The sequence below is a fragment of the Phacochoerus africanus genome, chromosome 8 (assembly GCF_016906955.1).
Source record: "Phacochoerus africanus isolate WHEZ1 chromosome 8, ROS_Pafr_v1, whole genome shotgun sequence".
NCBI classification, from domain to species: Eukaryota; Metazoa; Chordata; class Mammalia; order Artiodactyla; family Suidae; genus Phacochoerus; species Phacochoerus africanus.
In genome coordinates this window covers 147,305,439-147,317,796 of record NC_062551.1, presented here as the reverse complement: position 1 = coordinate 147,317,796, position 12,358 = coordinate 147,305,439, and the positions used below count along the sequence as shown (strand labels likewise).

General features: G+C 47.3%; 1 protein-coding gene across 1 annotated transcript in view; it reads left to right on the top strand.

Annotated features, from left to right (window-relative positions):
- Nucleotides 1–12,113, top strand: part of CACHD1 (cache domain containing 1) — a 234,174-nt gene extending 222,061 nt beyond the window's left edge. The window contains exons 25-27 of the mRNA XM_047788785.1: nt 578–655; nt 1,822–1,923; nt 10,389–12,113. Of these exons, the coding sequence (XP_047644741.1) occupies nt 578–655; nt 1,822–1,923; nt 10,389–10,627 (419 nt within the window). The 3' untranslated portion in view covers nt 10,628–12,113. The remainder of the gene's footprint in view (nt 1–577; nt 656–1,821; nt 1,924–10,388) is intronic.
- The last annotated feature ends 245 nt before the right edge of the window (nt 12,114–12,358 follow it).

Genomic DNA, 12,358 nt, shown 5'->3' with positions numbered 1-12,358 from the left:
TTCCCCTGACCTCTGTGGAGATAAGACTCATGCATGATTTTTCTGAACTTGGTCAGACGCCTGGCAGCCGTCATGATAAGCTGATGCTGGACTCTTTCACTGTGGTCCCAGCCCTGACCGGGGATCCTGGGATCACATGGTCTGACTTGGTAGCAGAGCTCTTGGTAAGATCCGGTTAGAGCCAGGCTCACTGTCTTCATCCAGGATTCCCCCAGGCTCGGCTTTTCAAGGATGCTGTTAACATCAGCGTCATCAGCCGTGGTCTGAGACCCCTTCCTTCCCTTTCTGGCACATGAGGAGAGGATTAAAGATCTCTTAGCCTCAATCCACTTCTCCTCTTTCTGGCTTCAGAAACCGATCTCAGGTGCCCCTCCTGATGCATCACCTCTTGTTCTCCCTCTTGTGATTCCTGCTTAAAACAAATTAGATTCCTCCTTAAAACAAATTAGATGGGGCGTCAGTTCATTCCCACTGGAACGCTGTCGCCCAGCCATCACACGAGCCCTATGCAGGGTCTTGACGTGGGTGACGTTTTTCGATGACATAGTCGTGTTTCTCTCTTTTTAACGACGGGAAGAAATGTCAGTGCGTATGTCCAACCTGGAGAATGACAGAGACGAAAGAGATGACGACAGCCACGAGGACAGAGGCATCAGTGAGTATCCGGGCGGGCTCTGCAGACCGTGTCAGAGGAGGCTAATCTGTAACAGAGAGTCTTTTTTTTTTTTTTTTTGGCTTTTTAGGGCCACGCCTGCAGCATGTGGAAGTTCCCAGGCTAGGGGTCCAATCTACAGCTGCCAGCCAACATCACAGCCATAGCAACGCAGGATCCAAGCTGCGTCTATGACCAACACCACAGCTCATGGCACCGCTGGATCCTTAACCCGCTGAGCAAGGCCAGGGATGGAACCTGCATCCTCATAGTTACAGGTCATTTCCACTGAGCCAGGATGGGAACTCCCCAGATAGTTTTTCTTGTGTTGAAGCTTAAGGTGCTTTGATATGATGGGATTCTTTCCCTGCCGCCCCTTCTCTCCCCGTTTTCATCAGAGTTAAAGCATAGGCATTGGCTTTGTTTTAGGAAAATCTCAGAAGTTTTCATGATGTTCTTTGTTGCATTAAGTGCTTTGGTCTAAAACACCTCACCCTTCCTTCTGTTTCTCTTCCTCATTACTTTCCAACATAGTATTTTAGAAAGGGAATCATCAACTCTGCGTTTTTTAAAATCCTTAACTAATGTCTACAGCTTTGGGGGAGGTAAACAAAGCACTTTCTACATCAAAAGAGAGAGTTCCATTCGTGTTGAGATACTCTGGCCTTCACTGTTTAGTGTATGTCTTTTTCATTTTGTTTTGTTTTTGCTTTTTAGGGCTGCACCGGTGGCATATGGAGGTTCCCAGGCTAGGGGTCGAACCAAAGCTGTAGCTGCTGGCCTACGCCACAGTCACAGCAACATCAGATCCAAGCCACCTCTTCGACCTACACCACAGTTCACAGCAACGCCAGATCCTCAACCTACTAAATGAGGCCAGGGATCGAACCTGAAACCTCATGGCTACTAGTCAGATTGGTTTCCACTGTGCCACGACGGGAAGTCCTGTTTGGTGTCTATCTTGCTGGTGCATGTTGGAGAGATGTAATTGGGGATCTCTTGCTGCCCCAGTCCCAAAATCAACTCCACTGACCCTCAGAATTTTTGAAAAATGGCTTATTCTAGCTTCCCCAGGAATAATTCCCCCACCGAGTAAATGAGCCTGCTCGGGGCAAGCGCACTGGACGATCCTGGCCTAGGGGTGACTAACCATCCTTGCCTTCCCACAGTCAGCAATACTCGGTTTATAGCTGCGGTCATCGAACGGCACGCACACAGCCCAGAAAGGAGGCGCCGCTACTGGGGTCGCTCGGGAACAGAAAGTGATCACGGTAAGGCCTGGCTTCCTGGTGCTCTCGTGGGCCAGTGCTCACACCCACCCTGCTCTCTCTCTCCTGTTCTGTGCTCGGTAAATGATTTTAACAGCGTTTTCCAAAAAGACACATGCCACCATGACAACATGAGCCCCAAGGGAGTTTTGCTGATGGCTCAGCGCCCCCCCCCCCCCAGGTGTAAAGAAGGTGACCTCTGGGCCACACAGGTCCCCTCCTGGGTTTTCTCCATAAATAAGGACTCAGGTCGTCCAGTGGAACTTGCTCACCGCCCCCACCTGATTCTCAGTAAACTGGCATCCTCAGAGGTCCTGCTGCCCAGCGTTGCTGGTTGTCAAACACCAGCACCACCTACGGCTCTCTGGGCCTGGCGAGAGTCCACGCCATCCTCTGGCATCCCCCGCCCTGACCTTCTGCCTGGCCTGGAGCCTCAGGGAAGCCTTCACCAAAGAGACAACCCATGCATTGGGCCATGAAGGAGGACTAAAGAAAAGTGAAGGGCAAAAGACAGTAGAGGCAAAGAGATTCTTATGTACAAAGTCATGGGGGTGTGTAACGGGCCTGTAAGATGCTCAGGAAGGGTCAGAGCTGAGTCGTGAAGAGATGCTAAATAGTAAATGAGCTACCAGTTATCCATGCACATTCTGTACCAAAGGCATGGCCACCACATGCCTTCCCACCTCCCCGATGTCCACATGGCTTGTCACAGATTACAATAGGTGTATCCTTTTTCTTTTTTTTTTTTTTTTTTGGTCTTTTTGCTATTTCTTGGGCCGCTCCCGTGGCATATGGAGATTCCCAGGCTAGGGGTCGAATCGGAGCTGTAGCCGCCGGCCTACACCACAGCCACAGCAACGCAGGATCCGAGCCGCGTCTGCAACCTACACCACAGCTCACGGCAACGCCGGATCGTTAACCCACTGAGCAAGGGCAGGGACCGAACCCGCAACCTCATGGTTCCTAGTCGGATTCGTTAACCACTGCGCCACAACGGGAACTCCAAGGTGTATCCTTTTTCTCTAGACATCCCTGGTCCTGTTCCACAAAAATATAATAGAAGTATAGGTCCTTGCCTGCAGTTGTCACGTCTTTTTGTTTTCCATCTAGCTGTTCAATTTATGGAGTTCCCATCGTGATGCAGCAGAAACGAATCCGACTAGGAACCATGAGGTTGCGGGTTCAATCCCTGGCCTCGCTCAGTGGGTTAAGGATCCCGCATTGCCGTGAGCTATGGTGTAGGTTGCAGATGTGGCTCAGATCCTACATTGCTCTGGCTGTGGTATAGGCTGTCAGCTGCAGCTCTGATTAGACCCCTAGCCTGGGAACCTCCCTATGCCATGGGTGCAGCCCTAAAAAGCAAAAAATAATAATAATAATTTTCCAGAAATCTTTCTTTTCTTCCCAGAAGCAGAACTTTTTTAGTGCATATATAGTTCATTTATGCTTTTTCTATTCTGCTTTCACGACATCCACCCGAAAAAAAAAAAGAAAAGAAATGTCCTCAAGCAGTGTGCTCCCACACCTGTGCTAAAAGATGCAGGAGTGGGTTTCGTCAAAGCAACCTCTGTCGCCTTTTACACAACAGCCAGGTATTCAAACTCCCTTCGGAAAATAGGAGAAGCCAGACTTCTGATTTGTAAATTGGAGACTCTTAATTTGGGCTCGGAATGACACTGTTCCCATCAACTAAATAGAAACTCAGGTTTCTATGGAGAGTCAAAGCAGAACTTAAATTTCTCAGTTTCTTTGACTTTCTGCCTTTTTTTCCAGGAAGGAAAAAAAAAAAAAAGAAAACCTTTGAACCTGCATAAATTCATTCTGCCAGGCAGTTCTGTGCCTCTCCTCCTTTGAATAACAAAACAGGTTTGAGGCTACTAAAGTTCAACAGAAATGATTTCTTATTCAGCAGAAATCCTGAGTCCCTTCCCTCGCTTTCTCTCGCCCCTGATGGAAGCGGCTTCAGCACAGAAATTGGAACGCTGAGTGGCATTTCTGGCGTTCCATTCGCTCTGCCATTGTCTTAGTAAAACGGCATACGAAGCCACAGCTGAGATAAAAGCAATGGTGTGGTGTCAGGCTCTGAAAGCCAAGGAGTCTGGCTAAGGGCTTGCTTGCTTTCATTTTTCACAATAATTGGATCCCTGGTATCCCCAAGGAATGAAAAATAGGTTGTCGGGCAGACAGAAGGCAACACCCAAAACGGTGGAAAACACTGACATTCCACCGAATTCCAAATGTGCCACAGAATCAATACATTTGGTGTGCTGTCACATCCCTGAACCCGGGTGGCAGGTCCCTCAGAGGGGCGACCTCAAGTTGAAGTCCCTGCGATGCCTAGAGGAGGAGCCGTCGGTACACGCTAAAACCCGACCATCTGACCTGGTGGTTTCATGGCGCGTGACTTGCTCTGGCACGTGTTCTTTGGGTGAATGTCCTGGGCCTCTGCCCCTTGCTGGGCCCAGTGGAGAGAGGCAGGGAGCGGAGGGCTTGTCTGGAATCCCACCTCTCCCCTTCTCCCCACGTTGTGAGACCTTAGCGAAGCTCCTTGAACCTCGATTTCCTAATAAGTAAGACAGGATTAGGCATTTTTCCCAGGTAAAGCTGTCATGAGGATTCCGTGAAATTCTATATGGCAGACGTGAGCTCAGGGCTCACATCTCACCTCCATACCTACTTCTGCCCACAAGGAATTCACAGTCCATCCCGAAACCGTACAGGCGTGCATGTATTCACAAGACTGATTAAAAAGCTGAATGTGACGGCTTCCTTAAAGAAGTGGAGCGATGGCGATGGGGACCTAGTACACTTTTATCTGTACGAACATCATGGATGATCCAGGGGGCAGGAGGCCTTGGTGCCGGCCTTTGAACCGGTAGGATGGCGGTGCCATGGCTCTTGGGTACCCAGTGAGTGTATGTTCACAAGTTCTTGGGTCCAGTGCAAAAAAGAAAAGGAAACCTCAGAGGAACAAAATATCTAAGTACTGAACAGACGAGATTTTCATGAGGGGTGATATTCCTAGAATTAAAACCAAACGGCAACTATTACATATTGGATAAGCAACAAGGTCCTATTGTATCGCACAGGGAACTATAATCAATACCCTGAGATAAACCATAATGGAAAAGAATGTGTGTGTGTGTGTGTGTGTGTATATATATATTTTATATCTATATCTGAGTCACTTTTCTGTACAGCAGAAATTAACACAACATTGTAAATCCACTATATTTCAATTAAAAATTGTTTTTTTTAAGTTTTTTTTAAAACAAAAATATCTTTATTATTCCTTAAAAAAAAAAAAAAAAATTCTGAATGTTCCCAAGCTAAGCTTGGAGACGTCAGGCTGCGTTTTAACTAGAAATATTTCATGCGGCCAATAGTTTGGTATTTTAAAGGAATCTCATTTTAATTTTTGTATCTTAAAAAAAAATTGCTCAAAATAAGAATGGTTTTTGAAAAGGAGAAAAATTTTTGTCAGTATTCTAACACCACTTAGAATGATTGTTTCCCACACTCGACTATTAACCGCTATGCTCTATTTGCCCATTATTTTTGCTGAAAATGTGTTCTATCTAATCACCAACTGGCTTAGTTTTAAGTTGAAAACCACCAATATGCATTTGCTCCTTGTGATTCTGCTTTGGTTACTGTCTTATTAGAAACTTTATACAAATGTATATTAAGGAAAGTTATTTGGTAAAAAGGAGATTTTTTTTTCCCCTAGTGGCATAAATTCCAAAAGAAAAGACAAATACCGAACATTGAAAAGCTGGTCAAAAACTGCCTAGTACACCACAAAACCATTTTCTGGAGCTGTACGGATACTCTCCTGCAGTTACTCACTGTGACCACAAGGTGGCGAGTGAGTCCCCTGAGGGACCTAACAACCCTTGCCATCAAGAGAAATTTCTTAAGCACCTTCAGATAAACACATCAGCTGACTGCCACAGCGCAAAAGCCTAATGTGACTCTTTGATTCCTAATGGGTGCCTGGCCTCCTTCCCAAAGCCTGTTTCCCCTTGAAATTAACTTTGCGGGAACTTTTCTGCATACACCCTCTGAAGAGTAAAGTTTTTCTTTGAAAGTATTTGTAAATATCCTCTGTGTTTTAAGTAGTGCTGCCTCCTGCATGCACTGTCTTGTGCATCACTGTTCCCAACGCCCCCACAGAATTGCCTGGCGCTGAGTAAACACTCAATTAATTTTCTAAGTGAGAGCATGTGTTTGGCTCTCTCCTCCTTTTCTGCCATGTGCTGCTCCCTCCCTCCCTCCAGATTTCCATCCATTATTAAGATGGGAGGAAGGCTGAGTAAGTGACGGAGGGGTTGAGCAATAGTGTCACCCTGAGGGAGTAAGACAGAGTGGCCTCCGAGGGAGGGATTCACTTTGGGAGGGTCTCTGCTGGGGTTCTCATCAGAAAGCATTGGGAGAAATGGGGGTGCCCCAGAGCTGGCCTGGCGACGGCTGCACCATCACCACCACCCTGGATCTGTGACCAGCCTGGTTCTGAGCATCCCTGGACTCTTAAGTCCGAATGCTGGAGGGGGTCCAATGAATCCGAGAGCATCTTCATTGTTAGATGAGACTGGGAAATGTCACACCAGACAAAGCCACAGATCACTGCTAAATTTATCAATGCCATCACTTTAGGAAATAGTTATGTGGTGTTGGTTTTTTTTAATTAAGCACCTGCTTTGAGTGAGGCATAAGTCCTTCTACTTTAAGAAGGCGTTTACTGCTGGACAAGACAGCCCTGTTTTTTGCATCTAAGATAGGGATGTGCACAGAATGCCGTTGAAGCTCACAGAAGGGACAGCAGAACCCCTGTGGGTGGGTATGGCTGGGTGGGGTGGGTGTTGGTTGGGAAGACTTCCCGGAAAAGACCTTCAGATGGAACAGGAAGCACCATAGCAAGACGAGAGAAGGGGGGAGGGGGAGCCAGGCAGAAGGACCACCATGCATTGTATAGCATGAATGTGAAAATGAGCTGTCAGTTACAGTGGGTGCTTGTAAATGAGCAGAGACAGGAAGGCATCCAGGAGGTATTGGGAGGCAAAATGAAGACAGCCTCGCACTAAAGCCTGGCCAAAAATAATCGACACTGAGATTTTTGCTAAAACTTGTCTCCTAGTCCTTGAGTCCATTATGTGGAGAGCACTGGTAACTGAGGTTTTAGAACCCACATTTCACTCTAGCGTTAGCACTACCGAAGCTGAGAGGCTCATTCTGGCTCCTAATCTCCTAATCTTGGGTAAAAGGGTCACTGTTCCCCCAGCCTCGGAACCCAGAAATCTGGACCTTCTCCAAAGGTGTTAACCCTCCCGGCATCTTCACCAGTAATTCCCTCTGGTCACCAGAGCCAGCCCTTCCCTGCGCCTGAATAGTGGCCTGCTCCTCTTAGACACGCCCCCCTCAAGGGCTTTGCCATCTCTTTGGGCTGATGCTCCAGCCCTGACTTGGCCTCTGAGCCTCAGATCCCTCCTTCCTTCTGCCCAGCCTCCTCGCTGCCGCAAGGAGTGTTTTTAAAGCAGACGTTCTGTCATTGCCATCCACCCCCCACCCCTGGCCCAGCCCAGAGTTATCGAAGCCCCGACTCATAGCTCTGAGCAGCCCTCTGGACCTCATCTCAGCCGGCCTGTCCAGCCTCCTCTTAGCTCTTCCTCCCACACACAAAGCTCTTCCCCTTCCTCACGTCCACGGAGCCTGCCATCCTGCCACGTCTCTGCACAAGCTCTTCTCCCTGCCTGCAGTGCCTTCCACCCCTTTCTGTGCCTAGGGACCCCCTTCTGTCCCGTAAGGGCCACCTTGAGTGTCCCCTCCTCTGGGATCCTAAGCCAAGTTGGTGGGCTTTGGTGCTCCTTTGTTTTGTGCCTGTGTTTCCCCTTCTTGGCTGGGGCTTCACAGAAGCTGGGGCCTCACAGCATCCCTTTTTCTGTCGAGCCCCCAACCTGGCATCTGGCACCATGAGGGCACTCAGTAATAACAGCCACACAGCCACAGACTCCCCCTCCTCTGCCCTGACTTACAGCTGGTGTGCCTTTCTGGCTGGGTATCTCCACGTGTTACACATACACTTTCAAAATCAACACGTGCCAAAGCAGGATTCCTTTCCTTCCCTGAGACTCGGGATCTCCAAGTCTCACTCATCCTGACTCTGAGTTGCAGCCTCCTTAGCCACCCCTTACTCTCAAGCCCCCCGCATCCAAATTGCTGACCACCTCTTATCGTTCCCACCCCCGAGATGTCTCACCTATCCTGTAGTTTTAATTCCGTGTCTCTCCTGAGCTGTTGGAATAACTTTCCAACTGCTTCCCTCTCTTTCCTTTGTAGTCGCCCTCCAAACTGCCACCAGAACTCTTCTTAAAATACAGAAATGAGTTCCTTGGTGGCCTGATGGCTAAGGATTTGGAGTTGTCACTTCCGTGGCGCGGCTTCGATCCCTGACCTGGAAACTTTGCATGGCACAGGTGCAGCCAATTAATATATATATATATTTATTTATATACACACACACATATATATATTTAAAAATTATCATGCTATATTTTTTCTGGTCTGCCCCAAATCTTGTATTGTCTCCCCATTTTCTATGCTTGGGTGTCACCTTTATAATCTGACTTGAACTCACCTTTTTCTGCCTTCCACCTGCCCGCATCCCCAGTGACCTGCTGGCACTCATCCCAGCAGTATAGGAACAGCCTTGTGTTTCTACACATCTTGGTCATGTTCATCTGTTGCCTTGCTCCTATCCCCTTAACTAAACTCCTATTCATCTGTTTAAGCCCAACTAAAGTTTGAGTTCTTCTGGGAAGCTTTCCCTGTCCCCTAGCCAGAATTAGGGGATTCTGTGCTGGATTTTGACCTCCATTCTAGCAAGTAGCATTATCTGCGCAAGAGTAACCTCACTTTGTAAGTATGCGTCTCTTAGTGGGGAAATCCTTTTTTTTGTTTTTTTATCTTTTTGCCATTTCTTGGGCTGCTCCAGTGGCATATGGAGGTTCCCAGGCGAGGGGTCCAATCGGAGCTGTAGCCGCCAGCCTAAGCCAGAGCCACAGCAACGCTGGATCCGAGCCACGCCCGTGACCTACTCCACAGCTCACGGCAACGTCAGATCCTTAACCCACTGAGCAAGGCCAGGGATCAAACCTGCAACCTCATGGTTCCTAGTCGGATTCGTTAACCACTGAGCCACAATGGGAACTCCTGGTGGGGAAATCCTTAAGGAAAAGAGACATCCCTCATTCGCATTCATACTCTCTCCTTTCAGCCTTGTGATGGACTTTGATAAATGAATCATTGACGTGAACTATGCTTGTCCTTATTTTATTTCTTGAGCACTAGTTTCTGAGCTTCTTGTGCAGGGATCCAGTTTTCATCTCGTCTCCTGCAGTGCCCAGCTCAGTGTCTTATGCGTAGTAGATGCCCCATAAATATTTGTTGAGTTAGACTGAGAGAATTCTGTCATTGAGCAGCATTTCATTGAGACAGAGAATCACCTTTCTCATGTTTGCATGAAGCATGCGTTTTCAGCCACAAACTATTCCTGCTCGGCAGTATGCAAGCACATCAGTTTTGCAGCCACAGATGTGACCAGCACTACCCATGGATGAGTGCTGATTGATGCTAACTATAGATGCAGCGGAAATATTAATGAGCTGTCACTTCTCAAAATTCTTAAAGGGGATTTTTTTTTTTTTTGCAATATTTAAAAACACGCCAAGGCTCTTGGAATGGAATCCTTTGATCAGCAAGGGCATTTTCTTTTGAAATATGTATTACTTAGAATACTAAAAGAAATTAATCTTTAAATACAGTGAGCCAGCTTACACAGAGAATAGCTGATTCCTTTGCTCGTTGCTCCGGGCGTGTGTGGCGTTAGCGTTCTGTTAGGCACTGAAACTCAGGCTAGTTCCTTAACCTGTCTGATCACCGTCTCCCTCACCTGTAAAACGGGTGTTAAAACGGACAGGACATCAGTGCCTGCCTTGGCGCAGGTGCAGGTGATGGTGACAGCTATTTTTGTTCTTACTGTGGCAATACATTGAGGCATGTTGCAGTGCCTTTTTTTTTTTTTTTTTAATTTCCTCTAAAGTAAAAGATAGCCATCATCTTATCTCAGGGAAAAGTAGCGCAGGATATTTCCCCACGTGTCTGTTGTGGTGATCTACAGATCAGAAAGGATTGGGGTGCGTTTCGTTTTTGTTTTGTTGGCGTGGGGGATGGGTTTTTGTTTACAGTGTCTGAAACGATCACGTGACTATGTGTTTATCGTGGAGTAGTTTTCAGACAATGGTGCGCCAAAGATCTCTTTTTAAAGAGTCCTTCGGCGTCTGCTGAGGGCTTGCAGACGGTGTCGCTTCCTAGCAGGAGGGAGGAGCTCTTCCCAGTGTCCCCACCTCTGAGGTGACACCTCCCCGCACCTGGCAGCTCTCAGCCGCTTGTTTGTTGTGTTCGCTCTCTAGGTTACAGCACCATGAGCCCCCAGGAAGACAGTGAAAACCCCCCGTGCACCAATGACCCTTTGTCGGCCGGGGTGGACGTGGGAAACCACGACGAGGACTTGGAGCTGGACACCCCGCCTCAGACAGCCGCCCTCCTCAGTCACAAGTTCCACCACTACCGCCTGCACCACCCCACGCTGCACCACAGCCACCACCTGCAGGCGGCCGTGACCGTACACACTGTGGACGCGGAATGCTGACCCCCGCACCCCCATCTGAAAGGTGGGATCTGGGAGCTCCCGAATATCCTAGCGGGAAACAGAGCCAGCCTACCATCCAGGAGAGCCCCTTGGGTTTGCGCGGTGTCCAGAGCGGTGTCACTCATCTTCCTGCCCGTTGGCACGTCCCGACACGAGAGGAACCACGGCCCTATCACATCGGTGAGGGTGCGAGGGTGGTTCTGAAATGGAGGGGAAACACGTCTGATGAATGAACCCACCAAGATACCAACGGAATGAACAGAAGGCAGACCTCTAAACAGAGACGAAACCTATAAATGCAGCATTGGGAACCTTTCGTCAAGCTGAGCCAGAGGAATGTTCCGAGGAGCCAGAAACATTTTGGCTCTCCCTAGCTGGAAGAGAGAACCATCTGCTCCACCAGACACTGGGAACGTGGCACATCCCGAGCGCAGTGCGCGCTTGCAAGACTTCCCTTGGTTTCTGAGCGGTACCTGGATACCACGGTTGCTATGGAACTCGCGCTACGCTCTAAACGATGCATCTCAAAATTTCTAAGTAAAGGATTATTTTTCTACTATTTATTGAACTTTCAAACACTCTCAAACTTTGGGGGAAAGACAAGGAAACACATGAGAAATCGTCCCTAGCTGTTTTGTGTGTAATGAAGTGTTAAGGAGTTCTCTTTCTTATTTAACTGATACCATCCCACTGCCTCGCTCCACAAAAGGGGAAAATGAAGAAATCTGTCTTTCTGATTTGTTTACATACATTTTCTTTAGAACGTCATGTCATGGAACTACACATCTGGATTTGCAATGCAGTATTCTTTCTCTGTGTTTGACAGAGGCGGGGAGGGGCAGAGGAATCTAGCTTTTAAAGAAATGTTACGTTTCTTTTTAACTCATTCCCACTTCCCATCATACAGTGCTTTTCTTAGGTTTCGCAGAACCCCAGCCTCTCAGCTAAGGGAGGCTTGGCTTATGGTCCTTGTTTTAGAGACTATAAATTTTAAAATGTCCCACTTTGATTCCGGGACTATTGAACACAGAAAGGAAGAAGTATGTCAAATTCAAAATTCTGATTCTTAATCAAAGATTTCTTTTGAGATCCTAGTTAAAAGCTGCTGCCAGTTGCCCAAGAAGATACCCACCAAACTGCTTTGTGGTGTATACCGAGGTGAATCAAATCTGGCTAGTAGAACATGGGGCATTGTAACTTTAAAGTAGTGTTCTAATTACAGTGATGTATTTTAGATTCACATTTCGTGATCCAAATATGTTATAAAGATATTCTTGCACCGTGTGTGGTAAATCTCCGTTTATATGTAGTTGGAAAAAATTCACTGATGTTTTAATGATAGGGTATTACGATATAATGTAAAGTAAAAAAAAAAAAAAAAATTGGTTCTTCAGCCGTACAGAAAGTAAACTATATGTGTGCTATCAGGAAACCTCTTCATACTGTGTATAAAATTGCAGTCTAGTGAAATAAAACTGTATGAATGGACAGTTTTAGTGGCGAGAGTGATTTGTTCATGGACCACTTCTTCGATTCCAACGCAAATTACATTCACTTTGTAGTGGAACCAACTAGCAGGTCAGTTGCCAGACCAAAAGGAGGCCTCCTTTCAACGCTGCAGTCGCCTTCAGGGGCTTTCTGACCGTCTTGAAGAGGCAAAGACGTTTAAGACTATTATGGGATAAAACGAGAAGCAAATAAAATGTGTGGACCCTAACTCCCCCTTGCCGA